This window comes from Bos taurus, chromosome X (genome assembly GCF_002263795.3).
Source record: "Bos taurus isolate L1 Dominette 01449 registration number 42190680 breed Hereford chromosome X, ARS-UCD2.0, whole genome shotgun sequence".
In the NCBI taxonomy this organism is placed as follows: domain Eukaryota; kingdom Metazoa; phylum Chordata; class Mammalia; order Artiodactyla; family Bovidae; genus Bos; species Bos taurus.
In genome coordinates this window covers 100,004,196-100,031,997 of record NC_037357.1, presented here as the reverse complement: position 1 = coordinate 100,031,997, position 27,802 = coordinate 100,004,196, and the positions used below count along the sequence as shown (strand labels likewise).

The 27,802-nt window shown below is 41.9% G+C and overlaps 1 protein-coding gene across 1 annotated transcript in view; it reads left to right on the top strand.

Annotated features, from left to right (window-relative positions):
- Positions 1–17,884: 17,884 nt before the first annotated feature.
- The window catches only part of MAOA (monoamine oxidase A), an 80,682-nt gene continuing 70,764 nt past the window's right edge, over positions 17,885–27,802 (top strand). The window contains exon 1 of the mRNA NM_181014.2: positions 17,885–18,170. Coding sequence (NP_851357.2) covers positions 18,098–18,170 — 73 coding nt within the window. The 5' untranslated portion in view covers positions 17,885–18,097. The remainder of the gene's footprint in view (positions 18,171–27,802) is intronic.

Here is a 27,802-nt window from a genome sequence, read left to right as displayed (position 1 = left end):
AGTATTCTGGCCTAGAGAGTTCCATGGACTGTATAGTCCATGGGGTCACAGAGTCAGACACAACTGAGTGACTTTTCACTATCATTATCACAATCACTGGCATGAAATGCAGACAGCCTCTGTCATATGGAAGCATGCAATCCAGCTAGGAAGCTGAACAATGCAAATAGAAATGAATACACTAAGTTCTTAAGAGTTCAAAATGCAAGCAGTTCTGTTGGAACAGCTGGAAACTTGCTGCAGTGGTAATCCCATGTAGCCCAAAGATAATAGGGCTGACAAAAGTTTCAGTCTAAGTGTTCAAAGGGTTGTTTGCTGTTTTTGCTGAGACATCAGGTATTTATAAGCAAACTATGACTTTGACCTATCAGACGTGGTAGTTTTGTCCTTTGCTCCTCAATTGTGAAGTTTTCAAAATGGTGTAGGAGGGGAAAGACTAGACTGACAAAAGACAGATGAACAAGAAAAAACAAGCAGAATTTTTAACATCTGTATGATGTGTGCACATGGAAGCACTTGGTGAGTAACTCAAAGGAGTGGTCAAAACTTGGGCTTATATAGTATTAACATCTTAAGAACAGAACAATAAATTTGCAGAAATTTGACAAGGCCAAGAACCAGGGTTTTAGGCTTCCGAGGGTAGCAAACTGTGGGAAGGTAAATACAGGGCAGAAACTAATGACAGGTAAAGGTTACTTTTTCAGGCCCATTTTGGTGCTGACTTTCCATCTTCTTCATGGTCATAAAACTTGCCTGGGAGAGGGGATTTATGGCAGTCCTCATTTCTCAGAACTGTCTCCTTTTATATAGATAAGGAAAGCTCTGGAAGGCTTCATTTTGCTTCTGTTGATTCCCATTTGCCTCCAGTTCAAAATTATCTTTATGGCAAAGTGACATTTTGGTATGGCATATTCTGTTATCCTTTGATGGGAACAGTAAAAGTAAAAGAAAATGGATTTCTCTGTCCCTAGGGACAGTGTTTCTGGGAGCGTTATCCAAGGAATTTACTTCCTCCTAAACACAGCAGAAGAGAAATATTTGTTCTGATCGTTGAAAAAGTAATGACTGAAGTGATCATTGGGACCTAAGACTCAATAAAGACTAGAAAACTTTCTAAAATAGAGACTAGCTGTAACTTTCTAAGTTATAGCTGGTTGACTAAGGCAGATGATCGTAAAGATTTTTGTGGCATGGACCTTTTGGCAGTACGGATAACAATTTTTCTAAATAAAGCAAATGATCTAAGATTACAAAGGAAACCAATTACATCAAAACACAGTTATCAAAGTATTAAAATTTTTATGGTACAGTATTGCGCTTAGTCACTCTGCTGCTGCTGCTGCTGCTGCTAAGTCACTTCAGTTGTGTCCGACTCTGTGCGACCCCATAGACGGCAGCCCACCAGGCTCCCCCCGTCCCTGGGATTCTCTAGGCAAGAACACTGGAGTGGGTTGCCATTTCCTTCTCCAATGCATGAAAGTGAAAAGTGAAAGTGAAGCCACTCAGTTGTGCCCGACTCTTCGCGACCCCATGGACTGACTGCAGCCTACCAGGCTCCTCCATCCATGGGATTTTCCAGGCAAGAGTACTGGAGTGCGTTGCCATTGCCTTCTCCAGGGGATCTCCTCAACCCAGGGATTGAACCCACATCTCCTCTGTCTCCTGCATTGCAGGCAGATTTTTTACCTGCTGAGCCATCTGGGAAGTTTGTAACACAGTATACATGTGATTTTTTAATTAGTGCATTAAATAGGAAGGTGTAGCAGTGGACTTTGTGACTAGTTTGAAGTACTGTAAGAAGTATAAACGATTTTCAAGATTGTTGCAAAAACTACTATATAACAATGCTTGTGATTCTTGTTGGTGACAAAGTCACAGGTACTGCTAATATTACTGGGGTTTGTTACCCACATCTGAAATTGAAAAAATGCTAATTTCAGTTAGAGGTTGGTGAAAGTGTAACCCAGCAGGACCCTGTGAGACTCTTGGGCACAGAAGCCTTTCAAATAGTTGCTAATCTGTTAGGGAAGAGGCTTTCCTGTGGCTCAAATGGTAAAGAATCTGCCTACAATGCAAGGGACCCAGGTTTGATCCCTGGCTTGGGAAGAGCCCCTGGAGAAGGAAACAGCAACCCACTCCAGTATTATTGCTTGGGAAATCCCATGGACAGAGGAGCCTGGCAGGCTACAGGAGTTGGACATGACTGAGCGACTGACACCTTGGGCTTCCGAGGTGGCTCAGTGGTAAAGATTCTGTCTGCCAATGAAGGAGATTCAGGAGATGTGGGTTCAATCCCTGGGTTGGGAAGATACCCTGGAGGAGGAAATGTCACCCACTTCCAGTATTCTTGCCTGGAAAATTCCATGGACAGAGGAGCCTGGTGGGCTACAGCCCATGTGGTTACAAAGAGTCAGACAGGACTGAGCCTGAACATGAATAAGGGAAGGGAGGGAATGCAGAGACAAGGGAGGAGAAGCCAAGAAACAATAGTACAATCTTGAGTCAGGGCCCTGGTTCCACCTCAGGGGATGCATTTAACAATATCTCTGAGCTCTTTACAGGATTGACACCCCGAAGGGATGGAAGATGTCAGCATTCTTCTTTCCAGAAAGGACTACCTGAGGCCAGATTAAAGAAACTTGAGAAACTCATCAAGAGACAACCTGAAACCACATTAAAGAAGTGTAAGCCCTACACATACCCTTATCTTTATCAGCAACCCCATACATGAAACATTGCTATAAAACTCCTCATCAAATACTCCCGGGTTGGGACACACAGTTTTGAGAGCAAAATCCCACTGTGTTCCCCTTTGCCTGGCAAAGCAATAAAGCTATTCTTGTCTACTTCACAGAACTCTATCTCCAAAATTCAATTCAGCACTGTTGTACACAGGATGAGTTTTTAGCATCAAAAATGAAGATGTAAGATTTTTCCTTCTCAAGATTACAGATCTTCCTGAATTCTATTTGTTAACCCTTAGATAAGAACCCCCCATAATCTGTGGTCCATCCCCCAAAACAGGCTCTGCTAGTGTGTCCTCAGAAAATCCCCATTATATACCAAGCTACATGCTCAGAGACAATACCCAAGGTTTTCCAGACCCCCACCCCCTTTTTGAACCATATAAAAGTGGTCAGAAGACTGGGCAGTGTCTGGCAACTCTGCTATTTGCATAGTATCTGTTCATAACTTTTTACCTATAACTCTCAGCTTGCCCTGTATCTGATGGCCTTATGTAACTCATCTTTTGAAAAAATTTGTCATAATCATGATTTCAAATTTTAGTCCTCTCAGGACATTTAAAAATTTTTCATCTTAATATACCACAGATGTACACTGAAAGGATTTCCATGAACACAGTTACTCTGTACTTGTAGCAAGAGCTGTTAGATCCAATTTTTTTTTAATATGGAATATGAAGCAATTGAAAATAATGAAGCTGACTCAGGCTCATACTTATCAATCCAAACTGTTGTAAAGAACTTTCACCTCCATGCAAAGGATCATGGTGATGATAATAGATATCAGGTCACACTTTCTCTTTTTAAACATTCTTTCCCAGCTCAGCAAATTTAGAATGGTATACTCAACCATGCGTATACACTGGGATTACAACTTCATTTCTGAAATAGTTTAAGGGACTCATTCAAAAATAGAACATAGAAAGTAAACATAGCTCCAAATTCCTGCTTCTCAGAGGGTCACACATTGATGCAGTTGACTGGTAATCAGGAGCCTGATCAGAAATACAAGACAATGAGTTTTTTTAAGAAATAAAGATTGATTATATTCCATATTGAAAGTGTTAGTTGCTCAGTTGTGTCTGACTCTTTGTGACCCCATTGACTGTAGCCTGCCAAGCTCCTCTGTCCATGGAATTCTGCAGGCAAGAATACTGGAGTGGGTTGCCATGCCCTCCTCCAGGGGATCTTCCCAACCCAGGGATCAAACCCACATATCTTATGTCTCCTGTATTGGCAGGCAGGTTCTTTACCACTAGTGCCACCTGGGCTGAATTTACATTCCATATTAAGCATTGACTATTGTATCCTGTTGTTTTTTTTTTTTTTTTTTAAGTAACTAGAGTTTACCTTTCAGGGACTCCCTTGGGCATTTTTTAAAACTTTTTATTTACTATTGGGGTATAGCTGATTAGCAATGCCATGATACTTCAGATGAACAGAGAAGGGACTCAGCCATCCGTGTACATGTATCCCAGATGGGGTTTTTAAAAATAGGTTTTTAAAGAAGGGAACAGTTACAAAAGTATGAACTGCATTGAGGGAACCAATAAGAGATGCTGAAACTTGCAGGGATTAGCCATGTTGGAGAGCCATTACTTGGCCTAACTGGGCATGGGGAATAAATGAAGGAGTTAGAGGAAGACAACCAGGGCCATGACCTCATACAACTGGGGAGAGGGTGTGGGGGTGGGGGAAGGGGGGCAGAGATGTTGAAATTAATGGAATAAACACCCTGACCTTTCTCCCATGCCCTTCACTCTCTTGACAACTCCTACTCCTATGGCCTAGCCCAACAAGAAGTTAAAGGGCAGGGGTGCCCAGGCCATGTATTCCGTGGGTGTCAGAGCAGGGTAGAAAAGGGTGGAAAATCAATGTGCAGAAGGGAGAAATGGGGAATAACCAGCACACGGCCTCAGCTTTTTGAACAGTATTTATACAAAAGAACAAGTTGGGGAAATTGAAAACGGTTATCTGGTTTATAATTCAAGTCCCTCAGAAGATGATGCTTTTAAGGAACATCTTGTTTGCCTGTCGTTCCAGTCCCTTATTGATCAAATTGTGGAGATAATTGTTTGTTTACCTTACCATCTGACATTGCCTTCCCGGTCCCAGTCAGTGGGAATGCCTGGAGCTTATCTCTAAAGTGAGATGGATTTGAGCTTAATTTTTTTATCCGCTCCAAGGAAAGCACCGCCTGTTTGTTGTTGTTGTTGTTGTTGTTTAATCATTGTTGTTGTTGAATCATTCTTGTTGTTCAAATTCTGTCTTGAAATATTAAAAGTTAAAGGGATGGTTCAAAGAAACTGGACTTCAAATTGCCTAGAGCAACATAATACAGAGGGTTCTCTGACTCTTCGACTGTTGAGTTGAAGGAAAAAGTAAACACGTTTATAAATGTCAGACACAGCCCCTCTAGGGGCTATTGATGCAGACAGCCAGAGACGGCATTAAAAAAATTATCTAAAGGGCTTGATTCAATATCATTGCTGACCAGAAGTCTGGGAAAGAACGGATGTTGATGTGCTTGGAAAGTCTTACCTATCCCCGATCAATGTCACCGCACACAAGAACCTCTTTAAAGGGGCCAGCAGCTGAGACAACAAAGTTAGTTTCTATCTTACTGCTCTACATTCAGTGCCTTGCTCTGCGCTTAAGTCACCTTTCACCTGTCACTGTTTCAGAAACTCAACCACAAACATTTCTACTTCTTGGATGTGGTACACTCTTCTGAGAATTTCATTCAGTCCACATACGCCCTATCTCTGGTCATCACCATGATAATCAATGTGGTTCCTTCCCACAGTGGGGTTTTATGGAAAAGTATTATTCTGTTAGTGTTCTATGATTTTCCCTACCCACCCCCCTTCACGGATACACAGAGGGTCAATTTCACTCTCCTCCAGTCGACTTTGTAGATAAAATAAAGATATCTTAAAGATATTCAAAGAATCTTCTAACTTTTGTGTCAAATGAAGAGTCTCAGAAATATGTATACCAGTTTTCCCTCTCCCAGAAATTAGTTGAGACAGAGTTTAGGCAAAGTGGAAAGAGATGGCAAAACAGAAGTCCAAGTGGAAGAAGCACTGAATAGTGGGAGGAATGAATTTTCTGTCACAACAACCAGAGTTCTGAGTAAAAGGAATCCCCTCCCCCTCTCCTAGCCAACTGATAATCTCCAAACACCTTTTGAAAATACTGGACATGTATAAGTCTCCTTTCCCACCCCACCTTTGACCACAAGATGGGGATGGCAGGTAAGAAAGGAGAATCTTTGCCCCTGGTAAGCTGGACCTAAATAGAAACATTTGGGAGTATCCTTTTTGAGCAGGGAAACAGTAGATAGATACAATTTACTGTTTCACATTCATTTAATGAGTTATATCGGAAGCATTAAGCTCCCTGCTTGTGACTCAAAACTCCAAATAATAATGGCTTAAATAAAAGGAAGCATAGCTCTCATGTAAAAGAAGGCTACAAACATACATACTTGATGCATTGTATGACTCTGCCAGCCTCCTTTCATCTCATAGTCTCGGGGAATGGGATAGCAATGGGAATTCCAGCCTTCATGTCCATATTCCAGGTAACAGGAAGGGAAAATGAGGGGACAATCTCTCCTTTAAGAAAACTTTTTGGGAGTGTCACGTGATATTTCCAATTATATCTATTTGCCAGAACTTAGTCACCAAAGGAAGGCTGGAAAATTATAGCCTTTATTTTGAGCAGCAAAATCTGTGGGTTCTATTTCTAAGGAGAAAAGGGAAAACAGATATTGGGGTATAACTAACTGTGTCTTCCATGAAGATAATCACAGTGATCTTTCATTTTGTTAAAAACAAGACAACAGGCCCCAAATGGGGTCACTTATGCTAAGCCCCACGTCATCATGCTGTGCTGTGCTGTGCTTAGTTGCTCAGTCGTGTCCAACTCTTTGAGCTCGCCAAGCTCCTCTGTCCATGGGGATCCTCCAGGCAAGAATACTGGAGTGGGTTGCCATGCTCTCCTCCAGGGGATCTTCCCAACCTGGGAATCTAACCGGGGTCTCCTGCATTTCAGGCAGATTCTTTACCAGCTAAGCCACCAAGGAAGCCCCCCACATCATCATACTGAGGCTTAATTACACTTTCAGCTCTCCTAGAAATGGAATTTTAAACCAGACAATCAGGAATTGCCTGATAACACTAGTTAGGTTAGCAAGATAGAGCTCTGTCATCTCCGAAGGGAAAGTAACTATGTAATCACCAATATATTTTTTGCCTAGTGTAACTTTCTTTTTCCTGCTCTCCTCTGCCTATAAAAATCTTTCATTTTGTACAGTGCCTTGGAGCTCCTTTCATTTTGCTAGATTGAGTGCTGCCTGATTCTTGAATCATTGAATAAAGCCAATAAGATCTTAAAATTTTACTCAGTTGAATTTTGTTTTATAACAATTTATAATGGAATAAAAGATGGGAATTAACAGAAAATCAGAGACAGAGATAAAATAACAGAAAAAATGCATAAATTCTTGGCATTTATCCTTTATAAGAGTGAAGTATGGTAAAAAAAAAATCTGAACCTGTAATGTGGCAACAGATATATGAACAGCCAATTTTAATATATTTATACTATATGCAGTAGAAGATGTTATACAGTAGGATCAGAAGACATACATTTATTCAAGATTGGAGCCTGGTCAAAGAGGGCCATTGTCAGGGCCAGTTTCATAATTCGCATGGCCCCATGAAAAATGAAAAGACAAAGCCCCTTGTTCAAAAAGGGCATCACTAATGCTACAGGCAAGTGAGGCGATAAACAGAGAACATGCATTTTGTGTTTACCTCCTCAGTTCCCATGCATGTGTCACTGTCTCCTTGAGCTTCACTTACAAAACACAAGTTCAAAGATAAAATTATTGTTTCAAGACAGTGACTTCAGGGCATTAAAATAATGGCAGGACCCTCCTGAACATGGAGCCCTGTGGGACTGCACAGGTCACATGCCCAGCAAGCCAGCCCCAGGTGCTGTCGTAGACATGTGCCACTCATTTCCCTCTTCAAGAAAGGACCCTCTGTAAATAACAGACAGGAACTGCTATATAGCACAGGGAACCATACTGTAATAACCTGTAATAGAAAAGAATTTGAAAAAGAATATACATATGTACGTGTGTGTGTGTGTGTGTGTGTGTTGCTCAGTTGTGTCCAACACTCAGTTGTGTCCAATTGCGACCCTATGGATTGTAACCCACCAGGCCCCACTGTCCATGGGATTCTCCAGACAAGAATACTGGAGTGGGTTGCCATTCCCATCACCAGAGGATCTTCCCACCCAGGGATCAAACCTGAGTCTCCTGCACTGAAGGCAGATTCTGTACTGTCTGAGCCACCAGGGAAGCCCGTATATGTACATGTATATGAATATGTATATAACAGAATCACTTGGCTATACAATTGAAACAAACACAACATTGAAAATTAACTACATCAATAAAAAAGATTTAAAAATTTGACAGAAAGGGGGAAAAAAAAAAAAGAAAAAAAAGGACCCTCTGCCCAGAAGCGAGGAGTGTGGTTAGCTCATGGGCTCTAGATGTGATTTTCTTCAGAATCTGCCTCAACTTTAGAGCCTGCTTGGCAATATTCTTGGGGAAGCACAATCCAAGAAATAAGCAAAAGCAGTCTTGTTAGGGGGCTTCCCTGGTGACTCAATGGTAAAGAATCTGTCTATAAGGCAAGAGACGTGGGTTTGATCCTTAGTTCGGGAAGATCCCCTGGAGGAGAGCTTGGCAACTCACTCCAGTATTCTTGCCTGGAAAATCCCATGGACAGAAGAGCCTGGTGAGCTACAATCCATAGGGTTGCAAAAAGCCAGACACGACTGAAGCAACTAAGCACACATGCACAGCCTTCTCAGGGCAACTCCCAGTAATGACTGAGCAAAGCTCTGGTACTCCAGACTGGCCATTTCCACCCAACTTGGGGCTCCTCTGATGGTACTTTTTGCTTGGAGCTCCTGCTGAGCGGAAAGCAGTTAGATCTGCAATGCTGCATGCTGGCTCCTGACCAATTCCACTTCTGCCCTTTTCCTTTTTTACTAAAGCTTTTGCATAACTAGTTTCAACTCAATATCTGCTACCCAAAGAATCCTTAATCTGTGGCACCCTCATTTGGAAATTAGGTCTAGAATAATGGATACAGAGCACTTCCCTGGTGGTACAGTGGATAAGAATCTGCCTGCCAATGCTGGGGACATGGGCTCAATCCCTGGGCTGGGAATATTCTACAAGCTGAGGAGCAACTAAGCTCATGCACTACAACTACTAGGTCAATGCTCTGGAGCCCCAGAGCCACAGCTACGGAAGCCCATGTGCTTAGAGCCTGTGCTCCAAAACAAGAAAAGCCACCACAATGAGAAGCCCTTGCACTGCAATGAAGGGGAGTACCTGCTTACGGAAACTAGAGAAAGCCCATGCAGCAACAAAAACCCATTGCAACCATAAATAAATACAATAATGGATATAGAACATCCAGGCAAAAAAATCATGTAGAGGGAGAATGAAGCCCCGGATGGAGCACATTAACAGAAAATTATGAACCACTGTGTTGCTCTGTTGGGAGTAGGAGGCAGGGAAGCAGAACGGAGAGGAGCGTGGAGGGCCACACCAGGAAATTGACATTGACATACAGCTAGACTACATCTTTTACTCAGACTTTACCTAATAATGATATTTTAAAAATTAAAGTGTTAGCACTTCAATAGTAATACATATGTAAATCAAGTATGATTGCTAAGGGTCTATGTGACTTATCATTCAGAAATAACTTCAGCGCTGCTGTGAGCATGTATTAACCTTTGTAAGTACATTTCCTGGTTTTGACAATGCACTAATAACATAATTATAGGTGTTTCTTAGGAAGAAATCACTTTAAAAAGATGCAATAATCCAAGTTAGAGTCTAATTTTAACCCAAAATTTAATTAATTTGAAATTAATTAAATTTAAAATCCACAGATTGAAAGGATTTATGATAACACACATACAGTCATATTATTCTCACAAAATTGTTTAATTTCAGAGGTAAATAAAACAATTTCCTATAAGTATTCTGAAAATAAAGACATATTTTAAAAAGATATTAAAGTGAAATGAAGTTGCTCAGTCATATCCGACTCTTTGCAATCCCATGGACTGTGTAGCCCACCAGGCTCTTCTGTCCATGGGGATTCTCCAGGCAAGAATACTGGAGTGGGTTGCCATTTCCTTCTCCAGGGCATCTTTCTGACCCAGGGATCGAACCTGGGTCTCCCACACTGTAGGCGGATTCTTTACCATCTTAGCCACCAGAAAATCCCTAAAAAAAGATATTAAATGAAAATGCCAAATATAAGCTTCCTAGATCCATGTTTAGGTATCATCATCATCCCAATTAAATTAATCACCAGAGTTTTTAACTGATGAAATGATTCTAAAATTCACTTAACTCTATAGGAATATATTAACAGAAAGAATATGTGAGAAGATAGTAAATAGTTTGTAAGAAAGAATATTGAGAAGGGATTCATCTTTCCTTCTAGTAAAACCTACTAAAAAGTGACAACAAGTAAATCAATGTGGCGTTGATGGCAATGTGGCAAAAATAAGCAGGTCAATAAAACAGAAGAAACAGTTCAAAACCAGATCTGGTATTTATTATATGATATAAAACAAATCAATGGGAAATGGAAGGATTTTTCAACAGATAATTTTGTTATGATTGATTAACTATTTGTGTGTGTGTATGTGTGGAGGGGTGTTATTTAGAACCTCATTCTACAGCACATGACAAAATCCACACCAATAGATTAGGATTAAATAATTCATGTTTAAAATATCAAACCATCAAAAAAAAAGAAAATATAGATTTTAATCCCCTCTGGTCTCTAAGTTTAAATGCAATGGAAGGGAGTTCCCTAGTGTAGACCAGCGCTTTCACTGTCATGGCCTGGGTTCAGTCCCTGGGTAGAGAACTAAGATCCCACGAGCCAAGTGGTGTGGCCAAATAAATAAAATTTGTTTGAAAGCAAGGAAAGAAGTCACTAGAGAATAGATAGGATCACATACATTTAAATTTTCTGCATATCTAAAATGCCATGTGTGTGCTTGGTCGCTCAGTCGTATTTGACTCTTTGTGTCCTCACGGACTGTAGACTGCCAGGCTTCTCTGTCCATGGGGATTCTCCAGGCAAGAATACTGGAAGGGGTTGTCATGCCCTCCTCCAGGGGATCTTCCCAACCCAGGATTGAACCCAGGTCTCCTGTATTGCAGGTGGATTCTTTACTGTCTGAGCCACCAGGGAAGCCCATAAATACTGGAGTGAGTAGCCTATCCCTTCTCCAGGAGATCTTCCTGACCCAGGAATCAAACTGAGGTCTCCTGTATTGCAGGTAGATTCTTTACCAGCTGAGCTACCAATACTACCACAGATTTAGGGTGAGGACTTCAGGCTGTGTGACTTTGTTCTGATTGGTGGGTGGTGAGATAACTGGGCGGTGTTCCAGGAATCTTGTGCTCAGCTTGAAGTTACCATCCCACCTGGGTGGGATCCTTAGTTCCTTCGCTCAGTTGTGTCTGACTCTCCATGACCCCATGGACTGTAGCCCACCAGGCTCCTCTGTCCATGGGATTTTCCAGGCAAGAACACTGGAGTGGGTTGCCATTTCTTTCTCCAAGGTATCTTCCTGACCCAGGGATCAAATCCAGGTCTCCCACATTGCAGGCAGACTCTTTACTGCCTGAGCTACCAGGGAAGTCCAAAACAATGCTATAAACAATACTAAAATATGAATTGTAAAAGCTACCTGCAGTGAAAATACCTAGTAAGTGGTTAATGTTATTTTATAAAGCACTCATAGAATCAACTTCAAAAGACAGGCATTGATCATCCACTACAGAAGAAATTGAACTGGCTATTAAATATGTGAAAAAACTGTTTCATTAATAACCAAAGAAACACTGATTTTTAGAATTCCAGTAACATGTTGATTTTTCAAGTTAGTGGTTAAAAAGTTAACTTGCTTAATGTTACAGTTCGGGTAGTAAGAAGATAGCCATTCTTAGATATTGCTGATGAGGTACAAATCTGGACAATTTTTTGGACAAGAAACTGGGTAATTTCAAAGAGCTTTAAAGATGCTGCTATTCTCTTGCCCAATAATTCTATTTTTAGGATTCTTTCTCAAGGAAATTCTAAAAAATATATACCATATCTTATGCACAAAAATGTTCAACCCCATGTTATGTATTATACAAAAATGGAAGGTACTAAATGTTTAATGTAATGATTAAGTAAATTACAGTCCATGACATTAATGTAGTTTTTAGAAATTAAAATGTGGGCATGTATGAGTAATTATTCAAGTATTTTTAGTCATTTGCTCATTGAAATCTCACTATAAGGGTACTGGATATCTTCTCCTGGCCTTCGAGGTGTACTCACCATTTTTCTCTAGCCTATTATATCCCTTGAAGGCTGACCTGTATGAACTGCATCAACAGGTTTCCTTGCCTTCTAGCTTCTGGTTGTCTTAGGTCAATGGAGAGAATCAGCAGGAGATTGTTGGAGGGTGAGAGGTAGGGGGTTTATGTGTCCTGGATCACTCTCTCTGGGCTTCCTGTGGGCTGACTGCCTTTCAGAACTAAAGATCACAGCTGGTATCAGGCAACCCTTCCCAAACACCTCTTTCACCAGGTTCTGATTACTGCTGTCTACTCCTACCCCTTTATAGTGATGTCACCAGGCTGGAGGTACTGTGCAATTCCTTGTGGTTTTTCTCCATCTTCCCATATTTTTTATTTTTAAAATAAAGTCATCTGTACTACTTTTTTGGGGCTGCACTGCAAGGCATCAGTCAGTCAGTTCAGTTGCTCAGACGTGCCCGACTCTTTGCGACCCCATGGACTGCAGCACGCCAGGCTTCCCTGTCTATCATCAACTCCCAGAGCTTGCCCAAACTCATGTCCATTGAGTTGGTGATGCTATTCAACCATCTCATCCTCTACTGTCCCCTTCTTCTGCCTTCAATCTTTCCCAGCATAGGGGTTTTTTCCAATGAGTCAGTTCTTCTCATCAGGTGGCCAAAGTATTGGAGCTTCAGCTTCAGCATAAGTCCTTCCAATGAATATTCAGGACTGATTTCCTTTAGGATTGGCTGGTTTGATCTCCTTGCAGTCCAAGGGACTCTCAAGAGTCTTCTCCAACACCACAGTTCAAAAGCATCAGTTCTTCGGCACTCAGCTTTCTTGATAGTCCAACTTTCATACCCATACATCAATACTGGAAAAACCATGGCCTTGACTAGATGGACCCTTGTCAGCAAAGTAAGGTCTCTGCTTTTTAAAGTGCTGTCTAGGTTAGTTATAGCTTTTTTCCAAGGAGCAAACGTCTTTTAATTTCATGGCTGCAGTCACTATCTGCAGTGATTTTGGAGCCCCCAAAATAATGTCTCTCACTGTTTCCATTGTTTCCCCATTTATTTGCCATGAAGTGATGGGACTAGATGCCATGATCTTAGTTTTTTGAGTGTTGAGTTTTAAGCCAGCCTTTTCACGCTCCTCTTTCACTTTCATCAAGAGGCTCTTAGGTTCTTCTTCGCTTTCTGCCATAAGGGTGGTGTCATCTGCATATCTGAAGTTACTGATATTTCTCCCAGCATTCTTGATTCCAGCTTGTGCTTCATCCAGCTCGGCATTTCACATGATGCACTCTGCAAATAAGTTAAACAGCCTTGACATACTCCTTTCCCAATTTGGAACCAGTCTGTTGTTCTATGTCCAGTTATAACTATTGCTTCTTGACCTGTGTATAGATTTCTCAGGAGGCAGGTAAGGTGGTCTGGTATTCCCATGTCTTTAAGAATTTTCCACAGTTTGTTGTAATCTACACAGTCAAAGGCTTTAGCCTAGTCAATGAAGCAGAAGTAGACGTTTTTCTGGAATTCTCTAGTTTTTCTATGATCCAGAGGGTTCTAGCAACTTGATCCCTGGTTCCTCTGCCGTTTCTAAATCCAGCTTGTACATCTGGAAGTTCTCAGTTCACATACTGTTGAAGCCTAGCTTGAAGGATTTTGAGCATTACTTTGCCAGAATGTGAAATGAGTGCAATCGTGTGGTAGTTTGAACATTCTTTGGCATTGCCCTTCTTTGGGACTGGAATGAAAACTGACCTTTTTCAGTCCTGTAGCCACTGCTGAGTTTTCCAAATTTGCTGGCATATTGAATGTAGCACTTTCACAGCATCATCTTTTAGGATTTGAAATAGCTCAACTGGAATTCCATCATCTCCACTAGCTTTTGTTCATAGTGATGCTTCCTAAGGCCCACTTGACTTCGCATTCCAGGATGTCTGGCTCTAGGTGAGTGATCACACCATGTGGTTATCTGGGTCATGAAGATCTTTTTTGTACAGTTCTTCTGTGTATGCTTGCCACCTCCTCTTAATATCTTCTGCTTCTGTTAGGTCAATACCATTTCTGTCCTTTATTGTGCCCATCTTTGCATGAAATGTCCCCTTGGTATCTCTAATTTTCTTGAAGAGATCTCTAGTCTTTGCCTTTCTATTGTTTTTCTCTATTTCTTTGCAATGATCATTGACAAAGGCTTCCTTATCTCTCCTTGCTATTCTTTGGAACTCTGCATTCAAATGGGTATATCTTTCCCCACTGTGGGATCTTAATTCCCCAACCAGGGCTTGAACCCTCCCCGCTCCTGCATCAGAAGTCGGAGTCTTAATCACTGGACTACCGGAGAAGTCCCTTCCCATATCTTTTAAAATATTTCCTTTTTGAAACTCTCTCCAAATGAGGTTTGCTGTTTTCTGCAGAAACCTTGACAGATACAACAACTTAAGAGATACTATGGCTGAGATAGGCAGAGAGAAATTAAGTAATTTGCCCAAGGTCCCAAAGGGAGGAAACGATACTTGTAGGATATGTGACAATTATTTATGTATCTATCTTAAACTAACTTACATTTTTTTTATTAGAAAAGGTAAGCATAATATTCTGTACAAATAAGCAAAATGAAGAGAGAAAATACATTTCTGCTCATCTATTCCATCCATTATATATTTAATAAGATTCCCACATTTTTATCTCCAAATTCCTACATTGAGCCTCAGGCTTTATATTCAGTTTCTTATTATATATGCTTCATTTGGATGTCTCAAAGGCACTTGAAACTCAACATGTCCAAAAACAAGTTCTTTCATGATCTTCCAAATCCTAGCCACAATTTTACATGTAAATGTCTCTAGTATGTCCATATGTCTCCAGCTCCACTGCCACCACCCATCTTAGTCCAAGACACCACCATCTCTTTCTTTGGAGAACTCCAAACCTTGGTCTCCCTGTCTCTATCCATCTACTCTTGTCCACTTCAATCTATTATTCACACGGCAGTCAGAGAGACCTTTTCAAAATTCAGTCTAGTCATAGTGCCCCTTGCTTAAAACCAGAAAGTGGCTTCCACTGATTTAGAATATAGATCAAGGATCTTATTTTGGCCCAGCTGACCTCAGCTGCTCTGCCTCCTGCACTTCTCTCCTTGCCAAAGCTCCATGGGTTGGCTTTCAGCTGCTCCAGTGAACTATGCTTCTTTCTACTATGGGGCCTCCTTGTTCTCTCTTTCTGGAACATTTTTACATAAACTGCCCCCCCACCCGGCAATGTTAACTTCCAGAATGGTGTAAACACTCTGACACTTTATCCCTATGGACCTTTCCAAAATAATATTTATCAGAGTTTGAATTGACACACCAAGCATGTGGTTTATTTCCTCCACAGATCCTCTAGTAAGCTGTATGTCAATGAAGGTCTCCAACTGTCTTGTGTTACCTGTGTATCCCAAGTACCTTGTTCCATGCCTAGCCCATAGTATGAAATCAAATATTTGAATGAAAATAATGCAGTGGGACTAATGAGAAAGTTGGACAGAATCATATTAGAAAGTGCTGAATTCTTTATTATTTCCTGTTTCTTTGCTTCCAAGTCTAAAAATGATACCAATTTAGTCATGCTTCAACTCCTTTACTAGAAAGTAAAAGCTATTAAAACTGGATAAAGAAAAAAATTAAATCTGTATTTTAGTTTCTTCAAGAAGATACTATTTGATACAAATGGAGGTATCAGGGCAGGTGGGCATGCAAGAGAAATGTTTGTAAGTGCCAACAGATTTTCATTAATTTCTTAGAGTTCTCAACATTTACTCTGAATTCATGTCAAAATTACATCTTTTTGAGGGCTCTAGTGATGACAAATCCAGCTCTAGGAGGATAAGGTGGAAATTTAAGGGATAAAACTAACAAAACAAGAGACTGATTGCACAATAAAATATATGCACTTAATATTCTTTACAGTTGAACTGGAAACAAGCTTTCTTTTTTTAAGTTGATTCTGCACTTTAGCCATTCATTGACCTTCGCTTTTAAACTGTGTGTCCCACTTAATCTGTGATATTGAGTTCTTAACTTTTTTGCCTACTTGCTTCAGTTTAAGAACTTCAGCTTGAAAAACCCTATAGACCACCAATAACTGCCAAATCTTCCCCTAGGGACACCTCCCACTGCGCCCCGCCCCCTCTCGAGGGAGGGACCGCGACTGCGCAGACCTCCCTGTGATGTCACAAAAGAGCCAAACCAGGTGGCGGGGAGTTGTGTGGGGGGGGCAGCCCTGCGACCAGCCTTTCAGGTCTGCTTCCTTCCCTAAGACCACCCCACTACCCCCGCCCAGTACTCCCCTTTTAGTTAAATCGTTAAGAATAAAAGCACCAGGTTGAATCTCCACGTGGCCACGCCCATACTCTCTTCAGGCCACACCCCCTACTTGGGTGGCGTCTCCCAGGCACCAACGGCAGGAGGGCTCCCACGCGCGGCGCGTTCAGGCGGGGAAGGCGGAGCCAGGCCTCTCCAGCGCCTAGTTTTTCAGCCCCATAGCGGGCCTGGCTCCCGGGGCTAGGCTCTAAGAGTGCCGATCCTGGCCAGCTTGGGCGGGAGAGGCGCGCGCCCCTGAGTGAGGGGCGAAAGAGAGTAGAACATCGCCCCCAGCCCCGCTCCTCCTCCCCGGCCCCCCGCTCCGGATCAATGAGCGCACCCAACTCGGCTGCCCCCTTCAGCAGCGGCCGCCGCGGCGGGAATGAGCGCGAGTTACAACGCTCGCCAGGAGTCGGAAACCTCCCGGCCCAGATCCCGGAGGCTGCCAACATCGCGGGCGTAGCCTCGTCCTCTTCCTGGAACACCAGTTCAGAGTGGTTGACCTCCCACCAGCATTCCAGCCGCCTGTCGAACACGTCCACAGCGGCGGACGCCAGATACACCCGAGGCTTCAGCGCGCCCTCCCAACTCATCCCGGGTTTTGGCTTAAGAACTGACACAGGTCTCAGGGTTGACATCTGGGGCTTTGGCACCCGCGGCCTGAACGACAGGGTCCGTATGTCTGCCCTCCACCCGACCACCACAGACGAGGCCGCCTCGGCCTCTAACCCGGGCCCCAGCTCCCCCCGGGTATCCGTACAAGGATCTGTCCAGCCCTCAAGGTCTCCCCGATTGCCCCTACACACCACCTTGCACTCAGCACCGGGCTCCACCCGGATATCAATAGGAGAAACTCCTAGACCCACTAACACCTTCAGAGGGTCGGTGCAGGGGTCCATCTCACCCGTGAAGCCCGCCTTTATCAAAATATCGGCACCAGCACCTCCACCACCCAATAACACACCCCCAGTGTCACTACTTGGATTAACCTCGCCCTCAGTATCCGGCTCCCCCTTGGGTTCGGTGCAAGGACCACCTACACCCAGTAACTCCCCCCCACTATCAGGACAAGAGTCCAGCCGTGTCTCCATGTCCGACTTCCAGCAGTTATCTGCAAAAAGATCTGCCCCGCTCTCAGCCTTGTCCCGAGAGTCCGTACAAGGGTCTGCCCCGCCCTCGGTGGTCAGCTTTCCTGAGAGTTTGGCGCGAGGATCTATCGCGATTTCGGACTTCTCCCGAGTGTCAATTCGAGGGTCCTCCCCACCCTCAGATCTTAGCACCCCTCGGAGTTCGATACCGGGACCTCTTAGTCCCGTGAACTCTCAAGTGTCCACACAAGAGTCCACTCAGCTCTCAGAGCAAAGTTACCCCCAAAGATTAGTGGAAGGATCGGCTCCACCCCCGGATTCCCCCGGGGTACCAGTACCAGGGGTCGCTCCGCCCTCGGCGCCCGGCTCCGCCCAGGAATCGGTGGAGGAATCGGCTCCGCCCTCGGGCTCCCCCCGAGACTCGGTAGAAAAGTCCGCTCCGCCCTCGGCCAGACCCACTCCTGTACCCACGCCCCGGGAGAACCGCAACCAGAGCATGGAGAGTCTGCAGAAGACGAGTGACGCGGGCCAGATGTTCGACGTAGTCGTGATAGGAGGCGGCATCTCAGGTCAGTGTGGACCGTAGCACTAGCCTGAGGGACCCTGGGCGGCCCAGTGTGGGGGACTTGCAGTCTGAAAGTGGCGTTTGGGGGCGGGGGTGGGAGGGGTCCCCGGGGGGGGGGGGTGTCCCCCTGCGGGCCTCCCCCTTGTGCATGCGAGATTGCTACAGCTGCCGGGCCCCCGATCCTGCGAGGAGGGAATGGGATTGAGCCGGTGGTGTGACCTGGGGGAGGCAGGCACAATAATTTTTACTACTACTACGAAATAATTAGCTCTTGCGGTGCAGTTGCATTTAGTAGTTTACGTGGATTTTCTCAGTCCTCAGCGGTCCTGTGAGGTGGGTACTCTATTCGTCCCTATTTTACAAAACCTAGAAACGGAGGTAACTCTGCGAAGTCACCTCACCCAGCTGGGAAAGTGACAATGGTTTTCTCTCACGTGAGACCCTTACTCCTAATTCCGGCGGTGGTTGTTCTGCCTTACTGATTTCACGCCCTTTGCCCCAAACAGAAGATCAGTTTATGGATTTTTGTCGTATCGAGGTAGTAATAGTGTTGTTCCAGTCCTGCTATTCTTTTTTTTTTTTTTTTTTTAAGGTGGGGGCAGGGGGAGAAAGGTGGGCTCTTAGTTTTAACCTACTCCACCCCCCGCCTCTTTTTTTTTTCAGAACTCGCAGAAAGTGTAGGGCATTTATTGCTCAAAGGGAATCCCTCTGTGAAGCAGGGGCTGCGGGCAGATAAGGGAATGCCCTGTTTGTGTCTTTCTTCACCGCCTGAATCTTGCCCTGTTACGAAGCAGCTGGCAAGCCTATGTTCCTCTAGTCTCAGTTTGGGTTTGTAGCTGACCAACTGAGTGGTGTAGGAAGTTTCCTCGGATCTTCCTGGAAACCTCATCATGATTGACACATCAAATTGTCACTTATGATGTCATATTTGGTAAAATGTTTGAAATTTAAGAATTGTGTTTCACATCTAGATAGAGCCCCACACTAGTCTGTCCACGACCTGGGAGGATGTTAATCATTTCTGAAATATACCTGCAGGATCTAATTTAGAAGGAGGGAGAAATGAGGTGGGAGGGAGTAAGTAGGGTGCCTCCAAGTAGCCATTTTTATCTATAATCCTTTTGAAGAGACTCTGAACATGCTTACAGATGAATTTTGCTTGGAGATAGCTTTTGACTTGGCCTGTTTCAGGTAACATTCTTAACCACCAGGGAAGAGACCGACTTGAGCTATTGCTCTAACAACTCCAGTCAGGGCCAGCAAAAACACACATGTATGTCAGAGCATTAGGAAAGCAGATCTTGGTTGAGAGTATGAAAAAGTATTTCTCTTGTTTCCCTTCATTCATTTATTAGCTTATTTATTCATTCAGCAAACACTTGTTGAGTGCCTGCAATGAAGTGGACTGGTGTTTCTAAAAGCCTGATTCTTGTATGCAAGCCTCCTAGATAAGCACTGTGATTGTTCATCACTGGAAAATAAAGATGATGATAATGTGTTGTGTAAATTGACTAGGAGTTCCGTCTCCGTTCCCCATCTCCATATCATTCATATTTCACAGTTTAGGGTTCTTACTGTGATTTTATGCCTGTCTTCTTGTTCTCGTATCCCTTAAGGAGCATTTTGTCTTTTACTTTTTCTCTGCCTGATGACTGGCTCTTCTCCCTTTCCATACTTTACTCGAAGTAGTTGGTCATGAACAGAATTGGATTTACCATGTAGCTGATGTAAGGTTCTACAGCCTTAGAACTGCAGGTCCCTTCTGGTTCTCATCCAAAAAAAAAAAAATAACCAGTTTCATACTGAATCTTGTATTTGTAATTTTGCATTCTTTTTTTTTTTTTTTCTTGAAGAGGCAACCAAATTATGTAAGCTTTAGGTTCCTCAAAATCTGGATCTTTCCATGGTCACTAAGAATTATTACTTTGTTCATTTCCACATTCAGGAAGAAGAGAGTATTTCTTGCATTGTAGTTCACACTCCTATTCCAGAACCCAACTTCCACTTCATCAGTGACAGTGGAAAAGGCACTGGGATTCCTTTAATATCATCTCTTATCAGTATGATTTTATTTTAACACCAAAAGTGACCAGAAACATTGCTTTCTGGCTGCGGTGTCTTGCCAGATGCTTCACAGCTAAAATGAAAGTAGATGTAAGTCTAGCTCAGGATAAATCCTGCACACGAACGGGGTGTTTCCCAAGCAGGTGAGAGGCGTTACTTTGCAATGGTTCTTGAGCTCTGAAACACTCATCTTTGTGTTTTCTTAGGAGTATCCCATGAGTTACTTAATAGTCCCCATATCAGTTTTAAATGCTTTCTTAAAACTCGTCAGAACTGGCACATTTTAGTGTGCCACATATATACATACTTATAATATATGGCCAATACTTTGCATCTGCTGTGTTATTCCTGTTTTATAACAAAATAGTTCTCCAAAGCATACAAATCCTAAATTCCTCAAAAGCAATCCATATGCACGGAATTATCTTTCATTTTTTGTAACTATCTCTGCACAAAGAACAGCAACATCTTAATGTATCTCCCCTTTGTCATTAAAAATCATAGAACAGACCATGTCTTACAGCCACAAGATCCCTTTTTCCTCCCACTCACCAATTAAATTTTATGTATTTAATTGAGAAGGGGCAACCCTTCCTACTCATTTGTAAGTAGTGTTATGGTATCTTCAATATGCTCTGGCCCTTCATCCATCATCTGTCATCCATCACCAAGTCCTTTCTGGAACTTCTTTCGTGTTTTCTGTGACATCATCAGATCCTGAGTTTTTATCCTACACTGATTGCTCCTTTTCTAGTCCTTTCATTGGGCCCATATTCTTGCAACCTTCTGGTTTTGAAATGGCCTCCAGGAAGTTATTTATCACTTTGGCGCTCATATGCATTCTCCCCCTCTCTTTTCATTCCAGGACCTCACCTTTTGCTTTATCTACACAAAGCTCTGAAGTGTCTAGTTTAAATCCTTTGCTTTGTCCCAACTCCTGTACCATAGCTTGTCTGCTCTTGGATATTTATATTTCAGAGTTGACTGTCTTATTCTTACTTCATATTCAATGTGTTCCAAAGCCTCCTTGTCCTCCAACCCAGCTTCTCTTACTCACTTCCTCGACTCTGTTCTTGGCACCACTATCCTTTCCATCATTTTGGGCACCCCTTCTGTTTTATCTTCTATAGCCAGTCAACAAATTCTTCTAACTCCTCCTTGGAGCTCTTTCCTCTCTTGTATGTCTGCCATCCCCAGGAAGGACCCTTAACCCCTTCGGCTAACCAGGTTTTAACCATCTTCCTAATGACCACCCTTTGGGGTCTCCCTTCATGTCCATCCCTTGGTTTTTTTTTAAGTTTTTTTAAGACTTGATTTTTTAAAAATACTTCTTTCATCAGCTTGTTCTGCTCAAGACATTCAGTGGTCTATTGCCAGCCTCTCAAGCTCCCCTCCCCACCCCACACGTGTCTAGTCTCACCTTGTTGGACAAGTAGCATTTCCCACCATCCCTAACATGGCTTTAGGCACACTGCTGTCTTGTCTTCAGTGCTACACCATGTTTATTTTGTTCCTCTGGTCCTTCCCTGTTTTTTGTTTTTCTTAACACAGAAGTGCTTCTCTCTGAACATTTGCATTCTATCCATTCTTCAATACCCGATTAAAGCCCTTTTGCTTGGTCCTTTTGCCTCTCCTTGACTTTTCTCTCTTGTGGAGCTTGTAATCTATATCTGACCATTTGAACTTTCTGTCCTATGTCTTGATGTTATTTTAAGGATAGCAGTTGAGTCACTGACTTTACATGCTAGTTCTTACGAACCAACACAGATAAAGCAAATGACAGAAATCCGGTGGTGTAAGATTTTAAAATCTGCCCCTGGGAATTTCTGAATTAGCTCTCTTTAGGAAGAGAGAATAAAAGGGAAAGAGAGAAAAAAAAAAATCCCACCTCCAGGGGACAGTGAATACTTCAGAGTCTTTGGGCTAAAGGAGTTTTTAAAAGACAATCTAGTTCAGTCCCCTAAGATTTTAATCATCTCCACAGTATCTCCTGGCTATAGCTTTGAACAAACACATCTAGGGAAAGAGAATGCTGTACCCCTGAAAGCAGCTCATTATGAGCAGGGGTGGCTGTGGGACCTGGAAACTCGTTCAAGCATTTTGGGAGCTGCTGCCATATGCCTACCAGACCACAAGGCTAGAGGTAGATAAAGAGGAATAACAAGTGTCCCAGCTCACACAGTGCCCCACCCTCTTGTGAGCAGTAACCAAGTGAGAAAATAATTGACATTCGTACAATAAGAGAAATATTAATATTATGAATCTGAACAAAATGCCAGGACCTTGAGAGATAAGTAGGATTTTTAACAGGTAGAGATAAGAGGATAGAAAAAAGACATACCAGAGAGTCCAAAGGAGTACAGAGTCGGGAAGCCCTAAGCCGCATATGAGCAATGTTTAATTTAAACGCATGCTAAGAGTTCCAGGGAAGGAAAACTGTTGCCTGCTGTGCCTCTAGTGATGTGATCCTGGTAGTCGCTGAGGTCACCCTAGTGTGTCACGTCTGCCCCCTTGGTTAGCCAGGACACAGTGAAAGCACTTTCACCATAACACTGGATAGTCCTGGGTGATTAGAGTCTTTCCATGTTTTGTTTTGTTAGATTAAATTTCAAGTGTCTTGTAGAGAGAGGTATTTCTAAATAGTGACTAAGCAACAGAACCTCCCTATATTTATATCCACAGACTGAGCTCTACTAAAAGACTTGAGAGCACTAGCCACTCAGAACGTTGTGCTGTGTAAGAGCAGCAAGGATGAAATCTTTCTTATCACTGGAGACAGAAAGTCGTTTCGCAAGAAGATTGACTAATGTTCTAAATCCTGCCAGCAAGTCCACAACATACCACAGTTTCCCTTTTTGTTGAACTACACCACCATGAAGAATCATTTCTGCTAGCAGTGTTTTAGGCATTTTAACCCAGAACTTGGCAGCACATACTGTATGGTTTTGTAGTGATTAAGAAAAGCTTACAGTAAAAGATATGTCACTAAGTTTCCGTGCCTTGGTTATTTAGATACTCTGTGGTTTATTGCAACTTAAGCATTCATTTTCTGCCTCTCAGGACCACTTCTTGGCCCCTATTTTTTTTTTCTCTAAGCTAGAATTCTTTGACTTTATTAACTTTTGATGGTCAACAAAGAATACAAGAATTAAATTTATTTGATTCTGATTTTTTGAGGTCTTCATGGTTGAATGAGCTTTGGGGTTTATCTGACATTTAATAGGCAGTTTTAGCATTTGTCCAATACTAATTTATATGAATCTATACATAATTCTTGGCTATTTAGCAATAGATCTAAGGACTTCCCTGGTGGTTTAGTGGTTAAGACTGCGCTTCCACTGCAGCGGGCATGGGTTTGATCCCTGGTTGGGGAACTAAGATCCCACATGCTGTGGCATTGCCAAAAGGGAAAAACAAACAAGCAAAAAACCCAAACAAACATAAAACAATAGATCTAAATATAATATAATTATAGAAGTATAGTATAACTATAGTATAATTGGATCACAGAGACCAGTAGTTGAGAAAAGGAAATGTGGAAGTCTGTTATTGGCAAATATCGGGTCATGCAGCCTTTGTGCAGGTGTGACATACACATATTTTATATATGATAAATCTGGCCAGTATTTAAATGCAGGTATACTCCCCAAAACTGAGATAATATTGCAGTTTCATATCACAAACAGGGGTTTGCAAGAGTATAGACATCCAATTGGCACTGGTTTGAAAACGACACTTGCATGTATGAAGTGAAGTGAAGTTGCTTTAGTTGTGTCTGACTCTGTGACCCCATGGACTATAGCCTGCCAGGCTCCTCCATCCATGGAATTTTCTAGGCGAGGTACTAGAGTAGGTTGCCATCTCCTTCTCCAGAGGATCTTCCTGACCCGGGGGTCGAACCTGGTTATCCTGCATTGCAGGCAGACTCTTTACCGTCTGAGCCACCAGGGAATTCCTTGCATGTATGAGATAGATGGATTTCATAATATCAGTTACTTTTCATTTTAAATTCAAGTGTTTAGAACTGCATAAAATGAATCAAAAGAAGTCAAGTTACATTTTAAATGCTGTAAGTGTTTGAGACAAGTTGATTACTAGGACTGCTTTATCCTTTTATTTGAAAAATGTTTTGCAGTTTTACCAGCAATTTGTGTTTTCCTTTGGATGATCTGTTTTTTGTTCTCTTGTCATCTAGCCTTATGAATTAAGGCAGCTTAACATCTTTGAATCACAGTTCTGTCATCTGTAAAATTAAAGGTTGGATTAAGTTATGCATGATCTATCTTCCAGTATCTTTTTCAATATAGTTGGTTCAAGGGTCTGTCTTCAGCTTTCTCTTTTGGACCCCTTCTTCAAAGCTTTTTTTTTTTTTTCCTTCCATGTTGTATTTTGGAAATGGTTTTCATCATCCTTCATATTGATATCCTACTCTAACTTAAATCAGTATTTGGGTCTTTCTTCCAGATACTCATTCACACTGTCCATCACCAACTCCCAGAGCTTGCCCAAACTCATGTCCATGGAGTCAGTGATGCCATCCAACCATCTTATCCTCTAATACCCGCTTTTTCTCTTGCCTTCAGTCTTTCCCAGCATTAGGGTCTTTTCCAATGAGTCAGTTCTTTGCATCAGGTGGCCAGAGTATTGGAGTTTCAGCTTCAGCATCAGTCCTTCCAATGAATATTCAGGACTGATTTTCTTAGGATTAGCTGGTTTGATTTCCTTGCAGTCCAAGGGACTCTCAAGAGTCTTCTCCAACACCACAGTTCAAAAGCATCAATTCTTCGGCACACAGCTTTCTTTATGGTCCAATTCTCACATCCATACATAACACTGGAAAAACCATAGCTTTGACTATACAGACCTTTGTTGGCAAAGTAATGTCTCTGCTTTTTAATATGCTGCCTAGGTTGGTCATAGCTTTTCTCCCAAAGAGCAAGCATCTTTTAATTTCATGGCTGCAGTCACCATCTTCAGAGATTTTGGAGCCCAAGAAAATAAAGTCTGTCACTGTTTCCATTGTTTCTCCATCTATTTGCCATGAAGTGATGGGACTGAATGCCATGATCTTACTTTTCTGAATGTTGAGGTTTAAGCCAACTTTTTCACTCTCCTCTTTCACTTTCATTAAGAGGCTCTTTAGATCTTCTTCACTTTCTGCCATAAGGGTGGTGTCATCTGCATATCTGAGGTTATTGCCATTTCTCCTGGCAATCTTGATTCCAGCTTGTGGTTCATCCAAATAGAACAGTGAACCTGCCTATTTTGAAAAGAAAGAACTTGGGGAGAGAACATTGGTGAAGAAAATGGAAGGCTGTGGTGGTCAATGTGATTTTTAAATACTAATATTGGTATTTACAGATTTTATGTATTGAATTGAAGCCATCAGTGTTAAATATACATTTCAATTTAATATGCATTTGTAATAACAAATAAGGTCATTGGTCATTGAAGACATCTGACAAAATTCAGACCCAAATGGAAGAGTTAAGTTATGTTAGTCCATTTATCTATCCAGTGACCATGTGAGGCTTAGGACCCCTCTATGTAGCAGGGATTACAACTATGATCCTGAAGTGCCCTTGATGTTTGAGGCTAGTTCAGTGGTGACACAAAAAGGAGAAGGAAATGACAGGCAGGGAAGTGTTTCATGGTGGAAATAATGCTTGACAGAAGTGCTGTGGATCTTGGATGAATTCTGAAATGTAACAAGAATGACCTTTCAGGTGACTTTTTTTTCAGATTAAATTAATTGTTAGCTGTGGCCTAAGTTAAAAACCTTTTTCTTGCATGTCCTGCATGTATTCTTCACTCATTTATTTATTTATTTATTCAGTAAATATTGATTGAATGCTCAATATGTGCTTTGAACGAAATTTATGGTTTTAGCTTTTTTCTTTCTTTGGGAACATTGCTTCTAGAACTTCAGTATGAACTGATGTTTGATTGTACTTTTTTCCTTGTAGTATTTGATCCAAGAATCCAAAAGTGCCATTATATAAGAATTCATTGGTCAGAGAACACTTCACTGAATAATAGAAAATTAATAAAATATTTAATATGTGATGTACACTATACACATTCATAGGTGGTGATGAACGTCAAAGTTGAAGAAAAATCCCACTTTAATAAATAAACAGGAAGAACTAGGAGAGCCAGCAGAACATAAACAATAGCTACACTAAAGCTTTGCTTCAACCCTTAGCTTGTGCTCTAGGCATTGTTCATTTGGGACCCTGCTTAGGTGAGTTTATTACTAAATATTTGCGAATATTTTAAGAAATGAAACCAAGATTTCCCAAAGTGTATTTTTTTAGATGTGATTTTTTTTTTTTTTTAGGCAAAAGGTGGAGAAATGCTAAGTTAAATGAGTCTCTTCAATGCAGGACTTATCAGAGCCTTTAGTATGCTAGCATGCACCATACATTTCCCAGAAGGATAAACAGCCTATGTCCCAACTTCCATGACCATTGATACTTTACCCCAGAGCATCTTGAAGACTAGTATTCTGTAAAACATTTTGGAAATTGCTGCCTAACCACAGTGCATCCTAGTATGCAGAATCTGAGTACAGCACTATGGGGTGCCCCTGAGTGTATTTTCAGTTTCAGTGAAAGAATGGGGCAAATAATGAATTAAAGGGTAATTGCATTCCCTAAGTTGGGTGAGATCCATTTATCTAAAGTGAAGATGAATGCTGAACAATAATCAAATAAATTAGCACTGTCTAGACAACCAGTCTGTCGAATTGAGGGCAAATTAAAGTTAATTGCTAGTTTTTATCTGTTTATCATTTGAGACAGTTCTGTCTTTTTTAGCTTATCAAAGGGATTAGAAGATTTGGCATTTTCAAAAGCAGATAATTATTTCTCTGAAAGGAAGCACAAAATGCAGGTAGATATAGATAGATAGGTAGGTAGATAGATAACAAGAATGGTTTTATCATGTGTATGTATGTAGAAAATGTACTAGTAGTATTAAGAATCTTTTAACTTACCTGGGCATAAAGGTTTAAATGACCAGGCACTCTATCCTTGTCAGTATCTCTTAGTTGCTTGAGATAAATATAATCTAAGTAGCTTTGGAAACTTGCCTGTTGCCCTCATACAGGTGAGCACGGTTTTGTTTTCTTGGTATGTAGTTCCTCTGTTCATTGCAACAAGCGTTTGAGCACCTGCAACACAGCAGGCTCCATTCCAGGGATGCAAAGGTGTATAACACATATTAGACACTAGTCAAGAGGCAGATCTCTGGGCAGGAGGTTATGTTTCCTTGGACAAGGGCAAAGGGCCACAATGGTTTGGACAAGAGTGGCTATGACTGCAGTGGTGGGAAGCAGCAGATGTATAGAGAGTACCAGGTGGTGATGTGTGATAAGAAAAAAAATACAGCAGGGTAACAGATTGTGAGAGATGATCACTTGTCCATACTGAAAGTGGGGTCACTGGACATTTTTCATGAGGAATATGCTACATTTCAAGGTTTATTCTAATCATTTGTTGTAGAAGGAAAATCAATAATTGAACTGGAAAGGGTAGCACAAGTCAAATGGAAAAATTTCATCTTTTCCTA